The sequence below is a fragment of the Podarcis raffonei genome, chromosome 2 (genome assembly GCF_027172205.1).
Source record: "Podarcis raffonei isolate rPodRaf1 chromosome 2, rPodRaf1.pri, whole genome shotgun sequence".
Taxonomy (NCBI): Eukaryota; Metazoa; Chordata; class Lepidosauria; order Squamata; family Lacertidae; genus Podarcis; species Podarcis raffonei.
This window is the reverse complement of record NC_070603.1, coordinates 791,217-813,848: the sequence shown is the minus strand read 5'-3', so window position 1 is coordinate 813,848 and position 22,632 is coordinate 791,217. Positions and strand designations below refer to the sequence as shown.

The 22,632-nt window shown below is 44.6% G+C and overlaps 2 protein-coding genes across 2 annotated transcripts in view; one reads left to right on the top strand and one right to left on the bottom strand.

Moving 5' to 3' along the window:
• ATP13A1 (ATPase 13A1) overlaps positions 1–2,294 on the top strand; it is a 42,447-nt gene extending 40,153 nt beyond the window's left edge. The window contains exons 24-26 of the mRNA XM_053369130.1: positions 29–140; positions 1,170–1,313; positions 1,901–2,294. Coding sequence (XP_053225105.1) covers positions 29–140; positions 1,170–1,313; positions 1,901–2,011 — 367 coding nt within the window. The 3' untranslated portion in view covers positions 2,012–2,294. The remainder of the gene's footprint in view (positions 1–28; positions 141–1,169; positions 1,314–1,900) is intronic.
• MVB12A (multivesicular body subunit 12A) lies at positions 2,052–13,010 on the bottom strand. Its single transcript, XM_053369225.1, has 9 exons — positions 12,766–13,010; positions 11,311–11,409; positions 10,703–10,799; positions 6,575–6,701; positions 6,372–6,488; positions 3,557–3,666; positions 3,207–3,271; positions 2,942–2,998; positions 2,052–2,801 (listed from the first exon to the last, which is right to left on the bottom strand). The coding sequence occupies exons 1-9, from the start codon at positions 12,832–12,834 to the stop codon at positions 2,739–2,741; spliced, it is 804 nt and encodes a 267-aa protein (XP_053225200.1). The 5' UTR covers positions 12,835–13,010; the 3' UTR covers positions 2,052–2,738.
• Positions 13,011–22,632: the final 9,622 nt, after the last annotated feature.

Below are 22,632 nucleotides of genomic sequence, written 5' to 3'. Positions count from 1 at the left end.
TCAAGAGCCTTTCTCTGTTTCTTTTAAGGAAAGATGATTTTGTAGATCTCTATAAAGAGTTTGAACCCAGTTTGGTGAACAGCACGGTTTACATCATGTCCATGGCCATGCAGATGGCAACATTTGCCATCAACTATAAGGTGAGGTGTGCTCAGTTTTTTTTAGCTCTCTAGGGTGTGCTGTAATTTATTTCCCTGCTTCACTTGGTACCTGTCGTGCTGGAGCCTAATTCTCCATTTGAAGGCCATTCTGCAAGATGCTGGTGGCCAGGGATCTCAAAGGGAGTGTGAAGCCATGTGGAACAAGGAGTGCTAGAAAGTTTTGCCAGGCCAAGTACTGAAACTCTTTGTCTGTGTAGATTAGTTTGAATAGTCTGCATGTTGCAAGCCGATTAGATGATCTGATGCTCTACTTTGAGTTCTTCAGGGTGCCCTACTATGAGAAGTACTAAATATTTTCATTTTATTGGTGGGGGCAGAAGAGAGGTTCAAAGAGAGCCAGACCTTTTTTGGCAATTGCTCATATGGTTGGGATAAGCTTGAGTACAAAGGAAACTACTTAAGCCAAAAATTTGCATTTAAGTCTTGTGAAATCCATTACTTGAGATCGACTGTGTGTTCCAATAAATACCAGCACTGCTTTCTGACATACACATATTTCCTGCAACCCTCTTGTCCCTGGAAATAAAAGTGGATGTACCAGGGGGAGGCAATGAATCCAAAGGATCTGTTGCCTTCCCAGTCTTCCAACATGCCCCTGGACCAAGAAATAAACTCAGCCCAGGAGCTGGCATTATTACCATTCATTTTCCTCCCTGAGAGGGAAATAGTTGTGGTTGCGGTTTTTTTAAAAAAAGAACAGGCGTGCAAGTGCTCTTCTACCCACCATCAGCAGGGCACTGGATTGAGCAGACCATGTCTTTGGTTCCAGTCCCACCACCACCCAGCCTAGGAGAGATTAAAATCAACTTCAACCTCACAAAAATCTTGCTAATGAAATAAATGGCTAGCTAATAGACATTGCTATTCTGGCCTGCAACATGCAACCAGTCTCCAGATGCATGTATGTTGAAGACAAAAAACGACTATTTGGGGTGATAGTATTTGGGTTGGCGATACCTGCAATCTGGTTCTTGACTGCCCTTTCCATCCTTGTCTTTGTTGCTCAAGGGCCATCCATTCATGGAAAGCCTGCGGGAAAACAAGCCTCTGCTGTGGAGCATCATTCTCTCTGGGCTGGCCATTGTAGCCCTTTTGACAGGCTCCTCTCCCGAGTTCAATGAACAGTTTGGACTGGTAGACATCCCAACAGAGGTGAGTAGGCAGGATCCTTCCTAGGTCTTTACTTGGGGAATGTGTTTGGGGGGGGGGGTTCTACTGGGGAGTTTCAGAAATGTGTGTTCAACTGGCAAGTAGCTAGCAGTTGCATCTTAACCAGGGAGAGCCTAGATCATCCTTCTCTGACCTGGTGCCCTCCGGATGTTTTGGCTGCAACTCTCATCATCCCTGAGTGACTCAAGGAAATACATATATCTTAAAATGTGATCTCTGATAACTGTACTCAAAAGGAATAACAACTAGAACTGAACATGTACCTTTTTTGTGCTGCCGCTCCCCCCCCCCCCCCGCAAAATAGTGATGTTGGCAGTGTTGTAGTTCAGCTATTGTGAGCTATTAAGTGGCAAACATGTACTTTGTACTTGGTCTCAATGCAATATTTCCAACCAGTCATGAATATGTTCACAAATCCAGCTTATTTAAGTTGCTTCCTTAGGTTACTGTGATAGTGGCACAATTTCAGTTCAGCTCAAGAAAATTATTTTTGGCGAGTCACCAAAAAGTGTAGTGGAATAAATGTTGCTATTGGGGAACATTCATGGTTTTTTATCCTTCTATTGCAGTTCAAGATGGTGATCACTCAAGTTCTTCTGGTAAACTTTGTCACTGCCCTACTTGTAGACAGAATCCTACAGTTTCTTCTTGGCAGCACAAAGCTCAGAGTGCCTTCTTGAGATGAACAGATCCCTGGCAAAAAAAGGAACAGCCACTGTACAGTTTTGCAAGAAGAATATTTATTCTTTGGACAGCCCTCTCTTACTCCAGTTTGGTACTGGCAGGCGACTTCCCCATTGTGCTGTTTTGGAAACCACAACAAAGGCGATGCCCCGGGGGCTACAGCAAGCTCCACCTGTTTCCCAGACATGACAGCACCTGCTGACTTTTATACTACCCCTACACTCCTCAAAAGGTGGTCATGGGATTTGGTAATTAAATGGCAATCAATGCATTTTGAAATATGGCTGGAGTTTTCTTTGTGGTAAAATCCTTTCCTATTGTGCCCAATTCAACATCCTGGGAGTTTGGGGCTGGAAGTCTTCTCATTTCACTTTCAGTTAAAATTAGTGTTGTATTTCTATGGAAGTCATACTTTCATTATATACGAGGCAGCCTACTCAGAAAGGCCATTAATATTTTTAAAGGTAAAGCTAAAATCTGCTCATAAAAGTAGTGCTTTGCATAGAAAGTAAAACATATACACTGTACAGAAGTTTGATACTTATCAGCAAGAAATACAGTACAGGGGGTAGCATTAGCTGCCATCAGGCAAGATTATATTTACAAACTTGAGCTGCTAAAGTAATGTACCTGCTAGTTATTTCTTTTTAAAGAACACCTATGTGGTGAATGGGCTAGGAGTCCGGATAGCAAAAAGGCACACTGTCAAACAAATTACTGATGCTAGGAGATGCTGGGGGGGAGTCTAGCAGCAGCAGTTCTTTCGACGACAAAGCCATAGTTGTACTGAAAGCAAAACAAAACAGCCTTTATAAATCATATCACATCACACAACTCTATCTAGAGTAGACAACACAGGAATGATAGTCTCAAAATTTCTCTTAAGGACAGCTTAAGTACATTGAAAAGCCTCAACTGCTGCTTACCTCTTTCTCAATATCGGCAAGAGATTTGATATGCAAGCTTTTAAACAGAGAATAGGCCTAGAAAATAAAGAGCAAACAAAGCAATTATTTTTGCCTCACCACATCTTAATTTCCCAAGACCTCACCTCAAAACCAATATTGGCACAACTAAAAACTCTTACCACCATTCCCTCTGGAAAACAAGTTCTGATTACCACCCCCATCTTCCCTTAAAGGCAGATCCTACAGTACTGACAACACACTTGGAATTGAGACTAATTCTTACATTTGTGCCCTTGGAGATGCTGCTCTCAAACTTGGGGTGCAGGGTGAAGGGCACTCCATCCATGGCTAAGAGGGAGAAAAAGAGTTAGGTTATTCATGTGACAGTGTAAAGGACAAGGAAACATTTGCCACCCCTCATCTACAGGACAAAATGCTCCACTCAATCACAATGCTGTTTTGCCATTTTCCTATGAAAGCAAGAGCAGCCCAAGAGTCTGTGCAAGACAGGTTCTGAAAAAGAAGCAATCTCTGCTCCTGAGCAAAGTAGTGAGAGAGCTCTCAAGGAAAAAGCAACTCACACAAAGCAAACTAAGTTTTAGTGCCTCAGCCCATACAATTCTGGATACCTACCTGAGATGCCATAGACGTTTGAAGTGTCATAGATAGATTCATTCCGCTTCAGGGTAGGTTGCCTTTTGGGACCGGGTGGAACCACAGGCTTTTCTGATGGAAGGACTACACTGCAGGATTAGATTAGAAAGTTGTTCACAGCAATCTTATAAAGACTCCTGATGAATTACAAGCCAGACTCTCTCAAGAGTGCCACACAATGGATTTCTCATCTTCTATGCTAGCTTTCTCTGTAGTATTTTTCCAATTTGTTTGGGGTTGCATGTTGTGAACAAATGCAGACAGCAAATAACTTTTTTTTTATTCTGGCAAGATTCACTCACTGAGCCTTGCAGTGACTCAGTATGATAGGATGTGCCCCCATCCACAGCTAATGAGACCATGGGTTGGTTCTTTGTCCTGCTGAGCCTTGGAGATACCTGCAGCTTCTTCAAAGCACAGCATGTCATAATCAAGGCTGCTGCTCACCATCCGGAAACGGGGGGGGGGGTGTCACCAGCTCTGACTGGCTAATACAACAAAAAGCTAAGGGTTGTAGCAAACTAACTTAAAAACTCAGCGTAAACCCAGTGAAATTAATGGATCTGATTTTTTGAGCTGAAGTAGCAATGGATACAACCATATACCTACAGAAGGCTCCAGGGAATGGGAAACAACTTCTTTGCCTTAACTTGGGGGTGCCGATGCAGTCAGCTTCCACCTAGTCATCTCAAATTTTCTGACTGCCATTACTATTGTTCCTTTATAAAAACCATCAATATTTTGAAATATTAAAATACAGTTAAAATGCAATATGGCAATCAGAGGAAATTGTTACACAGTGATAATGCAAACCTGCAAAAAATCAATTTGGAAATGAAACAGAGGGAATTGGTTCTTAGGCTGAGAGGTGTCCCAGAAGAAGGCAAACAGGGTTTAAGAGAATATTTAACTGAGGTGTTAGCAAAATGGCTACAAATTGAACAAGAATTCTTGGATGGTTCAATTGACAGGTGAATTCAAAATTTGCAGATTAAAAAATTGCCAGGAGATTGTCTGGTGACCTTTAACTCAAGATCTATTAAGGATAGAATAATACAAACCAATTATATGAACAGATTGCAAATTGGAGGTAAAAATATTATTATCCTGAAGGAAATTCCTGCATGCCTTCTTTAAAAACACTTTAATTATACATTTCTGACAGATGCCCTGAGAAACCACATAATACTGTATCGATGGAAATTTCCAGAAGGGATTTCCTTCACATACAAAAACAAGAAACGTAGATTCACTGACATAGAGGAGGCCCAGAAATTTTTGAGGACATAGCGAAAGGAGTTAGGAGAGACTAAACCGTTGACAGAACCAGAGGGAGTGGTAGGAGGTGAGGAAGAAAAGCATAGTATAGATAAGCAAGAAGAAAGAAAAGAAAAAACAAGGCGTTAATAATTGACAATTAAAATGGCTGGTAGGAAGATATTTGTTGACAAGAAGAGTCTTGATAAATAAAAGAATTGGAATGGAATTTATAACTTCAGACAAAACTAAGAAGTGAGGAGTGGTTTTATATAGTGATGCCTCTGGTTACGAACTTAATTCGTTCTGGAGGTCCGTTCTTAACCTGAGGTACCACTTTAGCTAATGGGGCCTCCTGCTGCTGCCGCGCTGCCAGCACATGATTTCTGTTCTCATCCTGGGGCAAAGTTCTCAACCCGAGGTACTACTTCCGGGTTAGCAGAGTCTGTAACCTGAAGTGTTTGTAACCAGAGGTGTTTGTAACCCGAGGTACCACTGTATTAAACCAAAATTATATTAAATGCACTATTAAATATCTCTGAGGAAGCCGATGCAATCAAATAAGCAAAGATAGGGAAGTCACCAGGACAGAATGGATTAACATCAAAATATTATATGCCATAAACAATCCTGTAATTTTTTATAATATTTTAATACTTTTGTTGAAAACTTAATAAAAATATTATAAAAAACAAAAACAAAGTAATAGTGCAAAATGAAACGGGGGTATAAATTTATAAGGGCAGAAGCTAAGTGCACCCAACTATTTTTAGTCAATAAGCTAAAGTGGGATGAAAAGCCAATGTTGGGAAACCCAGCCAGATGGGTTACATAAATATTATCACCATCAACATCATCATAGTCCTGCCTCTACCACCATAAATCAGCTCTAATTAAAAAAGGATTACAAAAAGCATTGGTCACTGGTCTGCCCCACTAATTCAGTGGTACCATGTACTTATTGGCAAAGATTCAGGACAGCTGTAATGGTAAGATGGGTAAATTAGGGGTTTCAATTTAGTTTACACACAAAACTAGATTAACAGCTACACCTCTCCTTCCAGAGATTATTTTTTGTTGTTAATAAAAGAAGCCATACATCCAGTTTTAGAAACATTAAGACAGTTGTTATGGTGCTGGTAAAATTTCCATCTGCTGCCCACCCTATGCAAATAAAGGGGACAGAGGTAACAGGCTCTCTGCCACAGTTCATGCTTATCCTCACCAGCAATTTGCCTCCCACAGAAGCCTGGAAGCTGGAACGCATGTGCCGAAAGCTCAAACACCCTGAACCAACAGGTGGCAATCTGGTCTGGCAACTTAGTTGATCTCTTTTTGTGAATGAACGTTAAAACTGAGAAAAGCAGGTGAGAACAATTGGCATTTGGGTGGTTCAAGAATCTGGCCTAGCGTTTTACTTTCTATAGGATAGAGCCTATCCCAGTGAAGATGGGAAATCATGGTGGCTCACATAACATCAAGAATGATGTGCTTGTGACAAAAGTTGGACATAATCTACAGCAAGTCCAAAACTTACCCATCTGGTTCTAATGAAAGGTGCTTCATTTCTAGGCTCACTTTCCGTGGCTTGGGAAGGGGCTTGGGCTTGAGAATGTGCTCCTTTTTACACCAAAGTGCTAATCCACTCATTTCCCTAGATGAGAAGAATATGGTTAGAACAAAAGCATGTCTCCCAAGAGCTACAACATGAGAACAATGACTATAGATTGAGTGCCTCACCCTATCCGCATATAATTTGGGATCACTTTATGTTTGCTACTCAGCAAGATGTCAAACACAGCTGTTTCAGCTGCAGTCAATGGAATCAGCTTGACGCACAGTCTCTTCTTCTTGGAGAGGGAGGTTTCTGCAGCAGGGAAGCAGGAAGAGGAGATTATACCCAAATGACATCAGAATAACACCAACACCTTGCCTTCCTTAGATGGGCTTATGCATCCAAAGGTGGAGGGGAAGGTAAAATAATATGCAAATGACATGTGTCCTTCCCCACACAGAGAGATTCAATTACGACTCAATTTTATTTGAACACTGTTCTTATGTGGAGCAGGTGTTTTTCCATATTTGTTCTCACAGTTAAGACAAGAGCCACAGATTCCAGGATCAGAAAAATCAGGCTCCGTTTGCTTTCTCGCAGAACAGTGCTTGGCTAGTTTTATGATGCATGAAATACCTGCTCACGGGTAAACATGCTGTAGTAATTTAATCTGCTGGAAATCGGTTACTTTCAATAATTACAAAATAAACTTAGAACAGATTCAGTCCTCAAACCTAACTTTTGATATATCTCAATTATGAGATGAACATTCTTCCTCCCTTTTCCTGTGTGTCTTCTTTTAGATTATTTAAAATAAATAAATAAATATGTCTTTATTAGGGTTTATAAAGAAATATACAAAGACTATGATCAAATATCTTTACAGCATCTTCTGCCTCAGCAGAAAGGTCAGCATCTTTAAGGGATACTTCAGGTATAGGAGCCACTTAGCCTAAGGAAACAGTATTCAAATATTGTTAAATAAATAATAGGTTCACAAATGCAGTAGTTTTGAGTTTGGGCAGCTACCGTATTTTTCGCACCATAGTGCGCACCGGACCATAGGGCGCACCTAGTTTTGGGAGGCGGAAAACAAGAAAAAATTATTCTGAACCCCAGAAGCCAGAACAGCAAGAGGGATCTGGCTTCTGGGATACCGTGTGGCTGTTCTGGCTTCTGGGGTAACCGCGCCAAGCCTCTTCAGGGCAGCGGGATGAAGGCTCCCCCTGCCCAAAGAGGCTGCGCAGGGCTAAAGCAGAAGCCAGGACAGACGCGTCGCTGAAGGGGCACTGCGCCTTCTCTCTCTCTGCGCAGCGCCCCTCCTTCACAGGAGAGGCGCTGCGCAGAGAGGGAGAAGGGGCAGCGCCCTTCAGCGAAGCTGGAGAAGGAACAGAAGAAGACCCTTCTGTTCCTCCTCGGGCTTCGCTGGACAGGCGCGTCGCTGCGAAGCAGGAGGAGGAACAGGAGACCCTTCTGTTCCTCCTCCAGCTTCCAGGACAGGCGCGTCGCGGTGAAGCCAAGGAGCCTGCATTCGCTCCATAGGACGCACACACATTTCCCCTTCATTTTTGGAGGGGGAAAAGTGCGTCCTATAGAGCGAAAAATATGGTATATATGAGTCAAAACTAAGCTGAACAAACTTGCACAGTTCTGCCTTGTCCCAGTCACAAGGCCATGTGGAACATGAGAAAATGATTTGGTTCCCATTTACATGTGTAAAGTTCATCTGTGCCCGAGGGCAAAAAAGAAAAATATCCTCAAGAAGTAGTTTATTGTTCCATTATCCATTATCATCATAACTAATTAAAAAATGAGAGGCAGTACAAAGTTCCCCCATGGAGGATCAAGAAAAGAACTAAATGACCAACCAAAGCTGTAACAGGAATGGACTTCCAAGGGAGGAATCATGGTGGATTGAAAGTCTTTCATTGGCTCCTTACCTATGGAGGTAGGTATTGCATGCACATTTGGCTGGCAGCTTTCCCTCCGAAAAGTTGAAATAAAGGGATTACCCTCTTGCTTTGAAAAGTTTTTCCTCTCTGCCAGAGGGTTGTTTTCCTTCCCTGTGGGTCAAGTGACTGGAAGCAGAGGACCATCATCTTGCCCAAACCACACTATAAAGCCACAAAAACGCCTCCCTTTCTTAATTTTCTTCAGAATGGGATAATTTACAACCTAAAAGAGTTTCTGTGTCTGTCAGTGAAAACTGACACCTGGTGAGTTAACTGCTTTTCATAATAAAGGAAAGAAAGCTACTGTTTAAGGCGTTGAGAAAAAATGACAAAAAGCAGGATTTATGGTGTGAAATGAGAAAGTTTTAAACAGACAAGGGGATCCTCTGTGAAGCTTTAAGTGGATTTTCCCCCCTTTGACAAGAATGTGTTTAAGAAATTAAAAGCTACGTTGCTAGCTGACACTGTATCCACAGGAATGGAATTTTGTTATCTTAAAGCTGTAAGCTGCAATACTGCTAAAGTGACCAAAGCTATTAAGAGACAGAAGTCTTAATAGCTTTAAAAAGAGATGTAGAAAAATAGCCTCAACAATCAGAAAGCCACTTAAACATTAAAAGCTTCCCTAAACAGGGCTGCCTTCTAAAAGTTTGGTAGTTGTTTTTCTCTTTGACATCTGGTGGGAGGGCGTTCCACAAGGCAGGTGCCACTACCGAGAAGGCCCTCTGCCTGGTTCCCTGTAACCTGGCTTCTTGCTGCGAAGGAACCGCCAGAAGGCCCTCGGAGCTGGACCTCAGTCTCCGGGCAGAACGATGGAGGTGGAGATGCTCCTTCAGGTATACTGGACCAAGGCCATTTAGGGCTTTAAAGGTCAGCACCAACACTTTGAAATGTGCTCAGAAACGTACTGGGAGCCAATGTAGGTCTTTCAAGACCGGTGTTATATGATCTCGGCAGCCACTCCCAGTCACCAGTCTAGCTGCCACATTCTGGATTAGTTGTAGTTTCTGGGTCACCTTCAAAAGTAGCCCCACATAGAACGCATTGCAGTAGTCCAAGCGGGAGATAACTAGAGCATGCACCACTCTGGCAAGACAGTTAGGGTTTCAGTCTGCGTACCAGATGGAGCTGGAAGACAACTGCCCTGGACACAGAATTGACCTGCGCCTCCGTGGACAGCTGTGAGTCCAGAATGACTCCCAGGCTACGCACCTGGTCCTTCAGGGGCACAGTTACCCCATTCAGGACCAGGGAGTCCTCCACACCAGCCTGCCTCCTGTCCCCGCAAAACAGTACTTCTGTCTTGTCAAGATTTAACCTCAATCTGTTAGCCGCCATCCATCCTCCAACCACCTTCAGGCACTCACACAGGACCTTCACCGCCTTCACTGGTTCCAATTTAAAAGAAAGGTAGAGCTGGGCATCATCCGCATATTGATGAACACCCAGCCCAAACCCCCTGATAATCTCTCCCAGCGGCTGCATGTAGATGCTAAAAAGCATGGGGGAGAGGACGGAACCCTGAGGCACCCCACAAGTGAGAGCCCAGGGGTCTGAACACTCATCCCCCACCACCACTTTCTGAACACGGCCCAGGAAGAAGGAGCGGAATCACTGTATAACAGTGCCCCCAGCACTGTTCTACATGGTCCAGAAGGATGTCATGGTCGATGGTATCAAAGGCCGCTCAGAAAACCAGAAGAACTAGGAAACAGCTTTCACCTTTGTCCCTGGCCTGCCAGAGATCGTCGACCAAGGCGGTTTCAGTCCCATGATGAGGCCTGAATCCGAACTGGAAGGGATCCAAATGGTCCACATCCTGCAGGTGTGCCTGGAGTTGTTCAGCAATCCCCTGCTCAATCACCTTGCCCAAGAATGGAAGATTTGAGACTGGGCAATAGTTGGCCATATTGGCCAGGTCCAAATATGTTGTTTAAAGCAGTTTAAATAACTGCCTTTCAGCAGGTCTGGGAAGGCTCCTTCACAGAGGGAAGCAACAAAGGTTTTGTTCTACACTGTTATAACAGCAACACACACTTATGTAATAAGTCATAGGCAGGCATAGGCAAACTCCAGCTCTCCAGATGTTTGGGACTACAATTCCCATCATCCCTAGCTAGCAGGACCAGTGGTCAGGGATGATGGGAATTGTAATCCCAAACATCTGGAGGGCCTGAGCTTGCCTATGCTGGGTCAAAGGGATACAAGCTAACCCTACAGGATAGCTGTTGTAGCCCAGGACCACAAAGTTTCTTAGATACATACATGGAAATGTAAGCTATTCTTGGTTAGTTTGTGCTGAAGACCTGTTGTTATAAACTGATTTATACCAAAACAGTATCAATGAATAGGCAGACTTACTGGGATCCAAAAATTCCTTAGCGTAAGTGTATCCGTAAGGCAGTGGGGTTTTCTCACTCAGGATTATGACATCATAAAGTACATCTCCTGTGGGGTTCTGAAAAGAAGCAGAATTCATAAAGTCCAGCAGCACTGAGTTACTTGTCAGGGAAGAGTTAGAAGTTTCCAGTTTCCCAGAGGGAGAATGTTTTCCCCAAGGGGGGGAGGAGAGCAGTGAATCTAACAGAAGAGAGCAAGAGGAACAACAGGGAGGGACCGGCTGTTCCCAGGAAAGGCAGGGGTTCAGTTCTAGCCCAGATTCGGAGGAGGGGAGATACAAGCCAGCTCTAGCCAGGAGGGTAGGAAAAAGAGTGGGAAATGAAAGGAAGGGCGCCTTCGCCATTTTGAGAGTGGCTAGTCACCAAGAAGCAGAGCTCAGAAGGTATCTGAAATAAGTGACTGAGGAAGAATAGTTAAAGATAAGGAGCGTTTAAAAGTTTGTTTGTTAATACACAATAAAAAGTTATAAAAGAACAAGAAGCGTTTGTGTGGTGATCGGAAGAGGACGACGACCAGTCCTGACATTACTGGCACCAAGCTTCTCTCCGCAACCCTGGCATCCTCCTTACCTCACTGTTTATAGCTGATGTAGAGCATAGGAAGTAACCAGATTTCTGTGCAAATCCCTTTCCAAAGTTTGCAGGTGCTCCTTCTACAGTGGATGTGATCTAGAGACAGCAGGAGAGATCAAAACATCTATGAAGCGACAGGCAAAAGGACTGTCTTGATCTATTTGCTTGAGAAAGGGTCACAGGGAGAAAATAGATATTGCAAGTTAATATCCACAGAGCCTTATAACAATAATAATAAATCCACAGAGCCTTAAAAAGCCATGTTTTAAAGAAATTGTGCCACAGGAACTCTCCTGCAGAACAGGTGCTGCTTATTAAATAGAACAATGACACAAGCAGGTGTGAAGGATGGACACAGTGGCGTGGGTGGGGCAGAAAGCAAACCAGTCCATGGTTTTGTAACCTTTGGACTACAGCTCAGAACACCAGGAAGCAAGAAGTTACTGGATGAACAAGCCAGGCCACACTGTAGCCAAACCAGTTTAATGTGCGTGGAGTGAAACGTCAACACTGCAACAATGATGAAGGGCGCATACATGTTGCTGACTAACTGAAACCAAGTCAAGAATCTGTTGCCAAACTGTCAGATGACCTTTAATTATCATCTGCTTAGCTTGGTTGACAGATGAGCTATGTTCACCTGGTCTTTGTATTCAGGGCTGCAAGATAGCCAGCAGACATGATGATAATAATAATAATAATAATAATAATAATAATAATGCAGAAGAGAACTATACATATGCTAGAAAGAGGGGCTATAATGTCCGAAAGTGGAGCCTCAGGTTCTTATTCAGTCTAAAATACCAGAGGACCTAGCAATTCATTGGTATAAAATACTATAGCAGCACTGTCACGTCTAAGTACGGCCTCTAGCAGCTGCCCACTCCAAAGCTCCATTCAGCCCTGGGCTCCTCAAGATGCCCCCAGCAGAACAATAATATTTTGAATTCCTGTTCAAAAGCACTTCGTATAGAATTAAATTATAAATGGTCCTCACAACAGCCCTGCAAAGCAGGCCACTATTATCTCTTCACTAAAGACGCAGAGCTTAATCTCTAAAACCAAGAGGGTTTGGGCTGTTCCCCGCCCCCACGCCTGGCTCCCTCGACGCCCAACAGACGGACGGCTCTCAATCTTCTGTAGCTCCTTCTGCATTTCCTCGGGGCGCTCTTCCTTGTCGCTCACCTGGTACTGAAAATTTGGGCGCGTCTCTAGCTAGAATTAACCAACCTCAAGATGGAGGTAAAAATAAAAGGCGCGTTAGGATGGTTTTCTCTCTCTCCCTCCCTCCCTCCTTCTGCTTAGACGTCCTTTCAGGACGCGCCGGGAAGGCGAAGGAAGGGGCCGCGCGACCCGGGGGCCCCTCGGAGGCAGCGACGGAGACGAGCCCCGAGGAAGCGCAGAGGGGGGACGGGGTCACCCGGGGCCGCCCTGGGGGGTCTCGTCCCTCACCGGAGTCCATCCCGCGGGGGCCGCGGCGGCGGCGGAGCTCCACCCCAGGCCGGTGAGCGGAGGGCTCATGGCGCCCGCGGTCTCACTCTTCCGCCCCGGAGGGCGAGACGGCGGCGGCGACCTTCGGTAGAACAGAAGAGAGGCGCGCCAACTCCCGCGCGGGCGTCCGCCGGAGAGAGCGAGCGAGCGCAGGGGCGTCGGTCTGTCCGTCCGTCCCGGGAGGCGCCTCTCGCTCTGCCCCCCCCCCCCCGATTCAAAAGAAAAAGCCGTTGGCTCGTCCGCCTGTTCGCTCACAGCGGGCCTCTTCCGATTGGACGCCTTGGCGCAGCCAATGGAAAGTTCGCTCTCCTCCGGACATTTCGGGAAAGGGGGATGAAGCGCATGCGCCCTGCCTCGTCGTCCTCCGTCCCGGGAGGAGGAGTCACGGCCAGCCAATGAGAGGCAGCTCCGCCCATCCCGGCGCGGATAACTTTTTTGTCAGCCGCTTGGAAGTAAGTTAGTTTGTTACAATCAAGCGGCACCTAAGTTTTATGAAATAACTAAATGAGCAAACTCCCAGAGCCAGAGCTGGGCAGAGGTGGGGAATGTGAGGTTTTCACATGCATGTGACTCGCTTCCATTTTTCAAACTATTAATAGTCACCTCATAGAGTTGGTTACATTTTTAAATAGCCGTACTTTAAAATAGAATATTGTGGTTTTAATGTATTTTTACACAGATAAAGTTACGTCATTCAAACTGTTAAGAATTGTTTTGAAGAGTCCAGGGTACTCCGTTGCAGCCTTGCTCATATATATATATAGTTGTAGGGTGGCCACTTAAACATCAACAATAAAAAGAAAAAACTGCATATGCTAATTGATATGTATAGATGCATTTATAAATTATGGCTGTAATCAGTGCTTTTTTTCAGGGGGTACTCAAAGCATGCAGCACCAGCATTCCACCCCCCACCCCCAAGAAAAGCGCTGGTTAAAATGTGGCAACTTCCTGTTAACAACTTCATGGTGAGTACTTAAACCTCTTTTTCTAGAAGAAAAGCACTGGCTATAATGCGAACAAATAAATGCAGTGGTGGGGGGAAGTTTGACCCATGTGCCTGCTCATTCTTCATGTGCCAAATATGCACAAGCCAGCTCAGGGCCTCTTCTCCCAGTTCTAAATCTGTAAGGTTTATTACTTAGTGTATCTATATCCTCTCAAGCTGGGATTCAAGGCAGCCTACAACATTTTAAAAGCATTTTAAAAGCATCATTCTAAAATACAAAGCAATAAAAACAAACTAGTTAAGAACAACAGCTAAAACACATTTAGAACCAGCAGTAAAATACTGATTGCTCCACATTGTCTTCACACAGTTTTCAAAGGCCTATCTGAATAGGAAGGTCTTAGTGGAAAGAGAAAAAGGAGGAAATTGCACAATATGGGAGCAGCCACCAAGAAAGCTCTCTTTTCTGTCACCACCAACCATGCCTCTGATGTTAAGACTAGGTCTGGGCAGCCCTTTAAACAGAGGACTGTCTTTTGTAAAGTAGGGCACATGGCCATCCTAGATCACTGGCGCATACCCAAGTCAGGCTGTGCGAGTCTATCAATTAAGCCATGGGTCAGTAAACTAAGGCCCGGGGGCTGGATCTGGCCCATGGACAGTCTGGGAATCGCCGTGTGGATCGCCAGTGCGCGTGTTCTTTCCCTCTCCCTCACACAGTGGCGGCAGCAGCGCCTCCTCCCTCTCTCCTGGCTTCTCCCCGCCCTGACTAGAGAAGGAAGGGGGCTGGGCTTGGTCAGTGCCAGCAGCAGCAGCAGCACTTGAGCGATCACCATTTGAAGCAGCCCCTCTCCGGAGCCCTGTTTTCCAATTAAGCAAACAAGGCTGTTTCTAGCACTTTAACAAAGGCCAGGATGCAACCCAGCTGAAAGCTTAACAACATCTGCAGAAAAAGAAAAAGAAAGTTAAATCTTTTTTCTTCTTTGACGATCACTTGTAGCCAAGTAAGATTTGTTTCCATGAACGTGGTCTTAACAGTGAATCCATGAGTGACTGTGGAGGCTAATTCTGGATCCACATATCCTTCCAGTGGGGAAATAGGTTTCTGGGCGGAAATTGATCCTGGTGAGTTTGCCAAGTGTACCTTCCTCTTAACACGTTTCTCTTTTTCGTCCTGTGTTTGAGCGTCTTCAATGTCCATGACACCTTTGGTAAAGGCTATTCTCCAACTGGAGCCCAGTAACATGCCAAAAGCTGCCTCTCAAATGGAGAGTACTCTGTGTTAGGCAGACGCACTCTTTTCCCTGTAGGTCCCTTTTGCTGCAAACTCCAAACAGCCCCTTCCTCATTTGCAGACACTTGTAACTCAAAAGGCTGTTCTTTGATGTAAGGTCCAAAAGGCATAGGTGCAGCTACAACAGATTCAGCCTCAGATAACACTTTTGGTTGCTGCTCCCCCCACCCAAACTGTGTTTTGTTTCTGATAACCTGATAGATTGGTCTCAGGATCTGGGCTAGAATGGGTTATGTGCTGCTTCCAAAAGCCCACTGGCCCCACTAACTGCTGAGCCTCCTCCTTAGAGGTGGGGGCTTGCAGCGTCCCAATTACATTCAACACTCCATGACCCTTCAGATTCATTATCTAGCAAATTCAAAACCTTCTGAACATTCAAAGGAATGGCCAGACTACCAGGAAAGGCAATCAGATAAGGCATTATTAGAAAACCTGGCAGACAGGAAAAACAACAACATTCAAATTTCTGTTGTAGACCGCCTTTTCTGTGTTGTAGGTATGTTTGTGGGGGGTAGTCTTGGGTTACACCCCTTCTGTGATGTATGTATGATGTATGGAGGGGTGGTCTTGAGCTCCAGGGCAGGGAATTAAAAATATCTATATAAAGGCAGGCACCCCTTTGTTCTGGGTCCTCCACCTTTCCTGCGTGTGAGGGGAGCACCCTGTTGCAACAGCTTTAATAAATATCAGACTTACTAGCTGCTTTGCTTCTCAATATTCTCTGGTTGGCCTCGTGTTATTTTCTCCTACCGATAGAGAACCCACTTAAGGACTCTATACAGGCTCTTGGATACCCCATAAGGGAAGTGTCAGGGAAGAGTTAGAAGTTTCCAGTTTCCCAGAGGGAGAATGTTTTCCCCAAGGGGGGAAGGAGAGCAGTGAATCTAACAGAAGAGAGCAACAGGAACAAGAGGGAGGGACCGGCTGTTCCCAGGAAAGGCCAGGGCTCAGTTCTAGCTCAGATTCGGAGGAGGGGAGATACAAGCCAGCTCTAGCCAGGAGGGGAGGAAAAAGAGCGGGAAAGCGAAGGAAAGGGCACCTTCGCCATTTTGAAGGTGGCTGGTCACGGAGAAGCAGAGCTCAGAAGGTATCTGAAATAAGTGACTCTGAGGAAGAATAGTTAAAGATAAGGAGCGTTTAAAAATTTGTTTGTTAATATACAATAAAAAGTTATAAACTAACAATAAGTGTTTGTGTGGTGATCTGAAGAGGACAACGACCAGTCCTGACAGGAAGAAGGGCAGATTTTGTTTACAACTGAAACAGAAGTCACCAGACCTTTATATGTAGTGAGAGGGTGGGGAGGGATATTACTCAGAAGGGTGGTGGGAATGAGTGATTGGCTAATAGGTGTGGTAAACCTGTTGACGACTGTTAACAACTGCAATTGGTCTTACAGGAAAAAAGCAAGGGATGAGATGGAGCTTGCAGGGCAGCAGTTTGATCCATCTTTTAGATTTAGGGGAGCTAGTCTCAAACGTTTGTTGGGGGAAACCTAGGTTTTTTGGGGGGGATTTATTTGTCCTGTCTTCACGCTTTTTATGATGGAGGACCGCTGTAGTCACCCCCAACGACACGTTCTCAAGATGGAGGGTGAGGGAACAGCTGCAGTCGCCTGTGGTTCCTGCGCAATGTTTGCCATCTTGCCAAAGGTTGCAGGCAGCTTTACCTGCAGCAATTGCATGTTAATTGCCCTCTTAAAAGACAAAGTCCAGCAACTGGAGGAACGTGTAGCTACGCTCCAAAGAATTAGAGAGCTGGAGCTCTTCTTGGAAGCAACAGAGCACACCGTCTCCACCAAGGAGGAGACAGGGGAGTCCCGAGAAGGAGGCTAGTTCACCAACACAGGAGCCAGATATATGGAGAAACGTGACTCAAAGAAGTAGGAGGCCCAGGGTTCGCTCTGATTGTTTAGAAATACACAATCGCTTTGAGGTCCTCTCCCCTAGCATGGAAGACGAAGAGCAGACTCCATTTGAGGATCTCTCCCTCATTACAGTCGATCAGGTATATGAAGACGAGCAGCAAAGGCAGTCCTCAGGGAATGTGCAGGCGACTTTGGAACGGACAGCTCACGGAAGAACCCCGACCAGACCTAAGAGGAGGCGTGTAGTGGTGATAGGGGATTCCCTACTGAGGGGAACAGAAGCAGTGATCTGTGGGCCTGACAAGATGTCTCGGGAAGTGTGCTGTCTCCCCGGGGCTAAGATCCAAGATGTAACTGAACGACTGCAAGGAATCATAAAACCCACTGACAAATACCCCTTCCTCTTGGTTCATGTGGGAACCAATGACACTGCAAGCAATAGCCTCCAGAAGATCAAAAGAGATTACGAGGCTCTGGGCAGGAAATTGAAGCAATTAAATGCACAAATTGTCATCTCATCTGTCCTCCCAGTTGAACGACGTGGCCCAGGGAGAGAGGGAAAAATAGTGGAAGTGAACAACTGGCTTCGCAAATGGTGTAAACAGGAACGGTTTGGATTCTTAGATCACGGAATGCAGTTTCTTGAAGATGGACTTCTGGCAAGCGATGGGCTGCACCTCACAACGGTTGGGAGGAATGTTTTTGCAAAAAATCTCAGAAACCTCATCAGGAGGGCTTTAAACTGACTAATGTGGGGGAGGGAGACAGTGCTCCTGAAGGTAGGAGTCTATCAATTGATGAAGATGATCATCCAAATGTCATAGACCGAATGGAGCAAACAGCACGCAGACCTAGTGGTGGGAGGAAAAAATCCTTAAATAAGAGACACGGGGGAATGATTAATGGACTTCAATGTCTGTACACTAATGCGCAAAGCATGGGAAATAAACAAGATGAGCTTGAGCTATTGGTACAGCAAACTAAATATGACATAATAGGAATCACTGAAACCTGGTGGGATAAGTCCCACGATTGGAATGTAATAATGGAGGGATACAATCTATTTCAGAGAAACAGACCAGACAAGAAAGGAGGAGGAGTGGCGTTATATGTCAGGGATGTGTATACCTGTGAAGAGATCCAAGATTTAGAACCTCAAAGCCAAAGTGAGAGCATTTGGGTCAAAATTAAGGGAGAGAAGAATAACAGGTTTACTATAGATCCCCAAGCCAAACGGAGGACATAGATGATGCCTTCCTGGAACAGATGGCCAAGCATGCAAAAGAAAGGGAGATAGTAGTAATGGGGGACTTCAATTACCCGGATATTTGTTGGATGTCAAACTCAGCCAAGAGCATAAGGTCAAACAGATTCCTCACTGGCCTTGCAGACAACTTCATTGTCCAGAAAGTGGGAGAAGCAACAAGAGGAACAGCCATTTTACATCTGGTCCTAACCAATGTTGATGACCTGGTTAGTGGGGTAGAAGTCGAAGGATCATTAGGCGCGAGTGATCATGCTCTTCTGAAGTTTACTATACAGCGGAAAGGAGCAGCCAAGCATACTAGGACTCAATTTCTTGACTTTAAGAAAGCCGACTTCATAAAACTTAGGGAAGTGCTGGGTGAGATCCCATGGACAGTAATACTAAAAGGAAAGGGAGTTCATGATGGCTGGGAGTTTGTTAAGAGGGAGATAGTAAAAGCACAACTTCAGGCAATACCAATGAGACGGAAACATGGAAGGTGCCTAAAGAAGCCAAGGTGGCTATCTAAAGAACTTTTAACTGAGTTAAGATTAAAAAAGGATGTGTACAAAAAATGGAAAAGGGGGGAAACCACCAAAGAGGAATTCAAACAAATAGCCAGCACGTGTAGACACAAAGTCAGAAAAGGTAAAGCACAGAATGAACTCAGGCTTGCTAGAGAGGTTAAAAGCAACAAAAAAGGCTTTTATGGGTATGTTCGTAGCAAAAGGAAGAACAAAGAAACAGTGGGGTCACTCAGAGGAGAAGATGGTGAAATGCGAACAGGGGACACAGAAAGGGCTGAACTCCTCAATGCCTTCTTTGCCTCAGTCTTCTCCAATAAAGAAAACAATGCCCGACCTGAAGAATTTGGAGCAAATGATTCAGCAGAGGAAACACAGCCCAGAATAACTAAGGAGATAGTACAAGAATACTTGGCTAGTCTAGATGTATTCAAGTCTCCAGGGCCAGATGAACTGCATCCAAGAGTATTAAAAGAACTGGCAGATGTGATCTCAGAACCACTGGCAGTCATCTTTGAGAATTCCTGGAGAACAGGCGAAGTCCCAGCAGACTGGAGGAGGGCAAATGTTGTCCCTATTTTCAAAAAGGGGAAAAGAGAGGACCCAAATAATTACCGCCCAGTCAGTCTGACATCAATACCAGGGAAGATTCTGGAGCAGATCATTAAGCAAACAGTCTGTGAGCACCTAGAAAGGAATGCTGTGATCACCAATAGTCAGCATGGATTTCTGAAAAATAAGTCATGTCAGACTAACCTGATCTCGTTTTTTGACAGAATTACAAGCCTGGTAGATGAAAGGAACGCAGTGGATGTAGCCTACCTTGATTTCAGCAAGGCATTTGACAAGGTGCCCCATGATATTCTTGTAAAGAAGCTGGTAAAATGCGGTCTTGACTATGCTACCACTCAGTGGATTTGTAACTGGCTGACTGACCAAACCCAAAGGGTGCTCATCAATGGTTCCTCTTCATCCTGGAGAAGAGTGACTAGTGGGGTGCCACAGGGTTCTGTCTTGGGCCCGGTCTTATTCAACATCTTTATCAACGACTTGGATGATGGACTCAAGGGCATCCAGATCAAATTTGCAGATGACACCAAACTGGGAGGGGTGGCTAACACCCCAGAGGACAGGATCACACTTCAAAACGACCTTGACAGATTAGAGAACTGGGCCAAAACAAACAAGATGAATTTTAACAGGGAGAAATGTAAAGTATTGCACTTGGGCAAAAAAAAATGAGAGGCACAAATACAAGATGGGCGACACCTGGCTTGAGAGCAGTACATGTGTAAAGGATCTAGGAGTCTTGGTTGACCACAAACTTGACATGAGCCAACAGTGTCACGCGGCAGCTAAAAAAGCCAATGCAATTCTGGGCTGCATCAATAGGAGTATAGCATCTAGATCAAGGGAAGTAATAATGCCACTGTATTCTGCTCTGGTCAGACTTCACCTGGAGTACTGTGTCCAGTTCTGGGCACCACAGTTCAAGAAGGACACTGACAAACTGGAACGTGTCCAGAGGAGGGCAACCAAAATGGTCAAAGGCCTGGAAACGATGCCTTATGAGGAACGGCTAAGGGAGCTGGGCATGTTTAGCCTGGAGAAGAGGAGGCTAAGGGGTGATAAGATAGCCATGTTCAAATATATAAAAGGATGTCACATAGAGGAGGGAGAAAGGTTGTTTTCTGCTGCTCCAGAGAAGCGGACACGGAGCAATGGATCCAAACTACAAGAAAGAAGATTCCACCTAAACATTAGGAAGAACTTCCTGACAGTAAGAGCTGTTCGACAGTGGAATTTGCTGCCAAGGAGTGTGGTGGAGTCTCCTTCTTTGGAGGTCTTTAAGCAGAGGCTTGACAACCATATGTCAGGAGTGCTCTGATGGTGTTTCCTGCTTGGCAGGGGGTTGGACTCGATGGCCCTTGTGGTCTCTTCCAACTCTATGATTCTATGATTCTATGGCCAAAAATAGCTTTATCATGTATAATGAAATAAGAATCTAATGTCTCTATTCAGACCAGGTCTCTCCATGGTTTTAAGTTTGGTAATAAGTTGTAATTCAGCAACTTCTTTCCAGTCTATTTCTGAAATTCTTTTGTAATATGACAGCTACTTTGAGGTCTTGTATAGAATGTCCTTGGAGATTGAAGTGTTCTCCTACTGGTTTCTCTATCTAGTGATTCCTGATGTCAGGTTTATGTCCATTTATCCTTGGCGTAGGGTTTGGTCTGTTTGTCTAATATAGAGAGCTGAAGGGCACTGCTGGCATTTGATAGCATACACATTGTTAGAAGATGAGCAATTAAATAGTCCAGAGATGGTATGTTTGATGTTGTTGGGTCCAGTGATGGTGTTTTTACAATGGATAGAGAAAGTAATAAAACATAGATAAGCAGAGCCAGGAAGAGATAGACAGTGATCTGACATGGTCAACTCCTCCTGTCTACTCAAAATTGTTCTGGAATAATTATCCCATACAGGATCATAGGAACATGCAAGCCCACTCACCACGACAAGGTGATGATCCAGTGAGTGAGCATTTTTAAATAGCAGCTAGAACACCAAACAAAATGCTTGAGACGGGGGGGGGGGGGCCGCTAGGGGCGCATTGGAAGGTGACCGACAATACCATCTCTCCAGCTCACACGAGGTAATTAAGAGGCTGATATGGGAGTATGCAGCCCCCCTTGTTACCCCAAGGGAATGGGGAACACTGCCTCGCCTGCGGTTGCCATAAATCACCCCCAAGTTCGAAAGAAGGGGGTGAGGGCACAAGGCGCACAGCACTCGTGTGGGCCGGCTCTCCCGGACGCTGTCTCTGATCGCGCGGCCTGGTTGCAGCTCAAAATAAACAATTAGAGAGAAGCAAATGCACATATTTCGAGTGAAGAACGAGAGTTAAGACTGCTAATTGAAGTGACCTCTGTGAAGTGGAGCGACGGGTTGGATTCAACAGGAAAACAAAGCAAGAAGACGACACATCAAATGGTTGGTGTGCTGGAACGGGTCGGAATGGGGGGGGGGACTTTTCTTTTTTTATCTTATGTGATTACCTAACAATTCCCCCCCCCCCCAGGAAGAATCGTTGCAATTAATAATTATAAGCGGGAGGATTAAGAACTGTGTGGAAATGAATTACTAATCAAAGACTTGGCTTGTGGAATATTTGGAAAGGAATGAAAGGCCTTTGGAATGACGCAGTTACAAAAAGAGACTCGTTAGGAAGCAGGCCTGGTGGCAGGATTTACAATCGAGGGGGAGGAGACCATGGCTTTGTTATTATAGCGGACTGTGAGTTTGACCTGGCAGAACCCCCTAAGAAGATCGAGGAGAGAGTGACAGGCCTGCGAGGATTAATGGGCAGACTTTAAGAATGTTTTGTACGGAAGTGCTGAAATGGCGTCTGAATATGACTCTTGGAGGAATGGAAAATTCACACAGGATATAACGACGTTTGTTTTTAACCCGCTTGTGGAGACTATCAGAGGTCACAAAGAAAGGAATATATGATAACAACAAGAAGATGAGGAAAATAATAAAGAGAAGATTGGACAGAACTATGAATACTATTTGGACAGAACTGTGAATATTAAAGCAGCAGCAAGAGAGATGTTTGGATCCCTTTCTGAGCTCGAAGTATGGGTACCCCCAACAAAAATTTAAAAAAATGGCTTTGTAATTTGGAATTAATATGATTTGATTGGTTTGTTAATAAAAATTATATTTAAAAAAATGCTTGAGACAAAAGAGCAACACTATAAAAGCATAGCTTCTAAGAGCTATGGATAGATCTGCAAAATATTTCATATTATCTTTGCACCAAAGGGTTTTGCTCCATTTTTAATTGTAATTGAGAAAACTGTTTATCAGTTTCATTCCTTTAAAAATAAACAAATAAAAGGAAATCATACTCTGCATGACAAGCCACTGACAATACTAGCA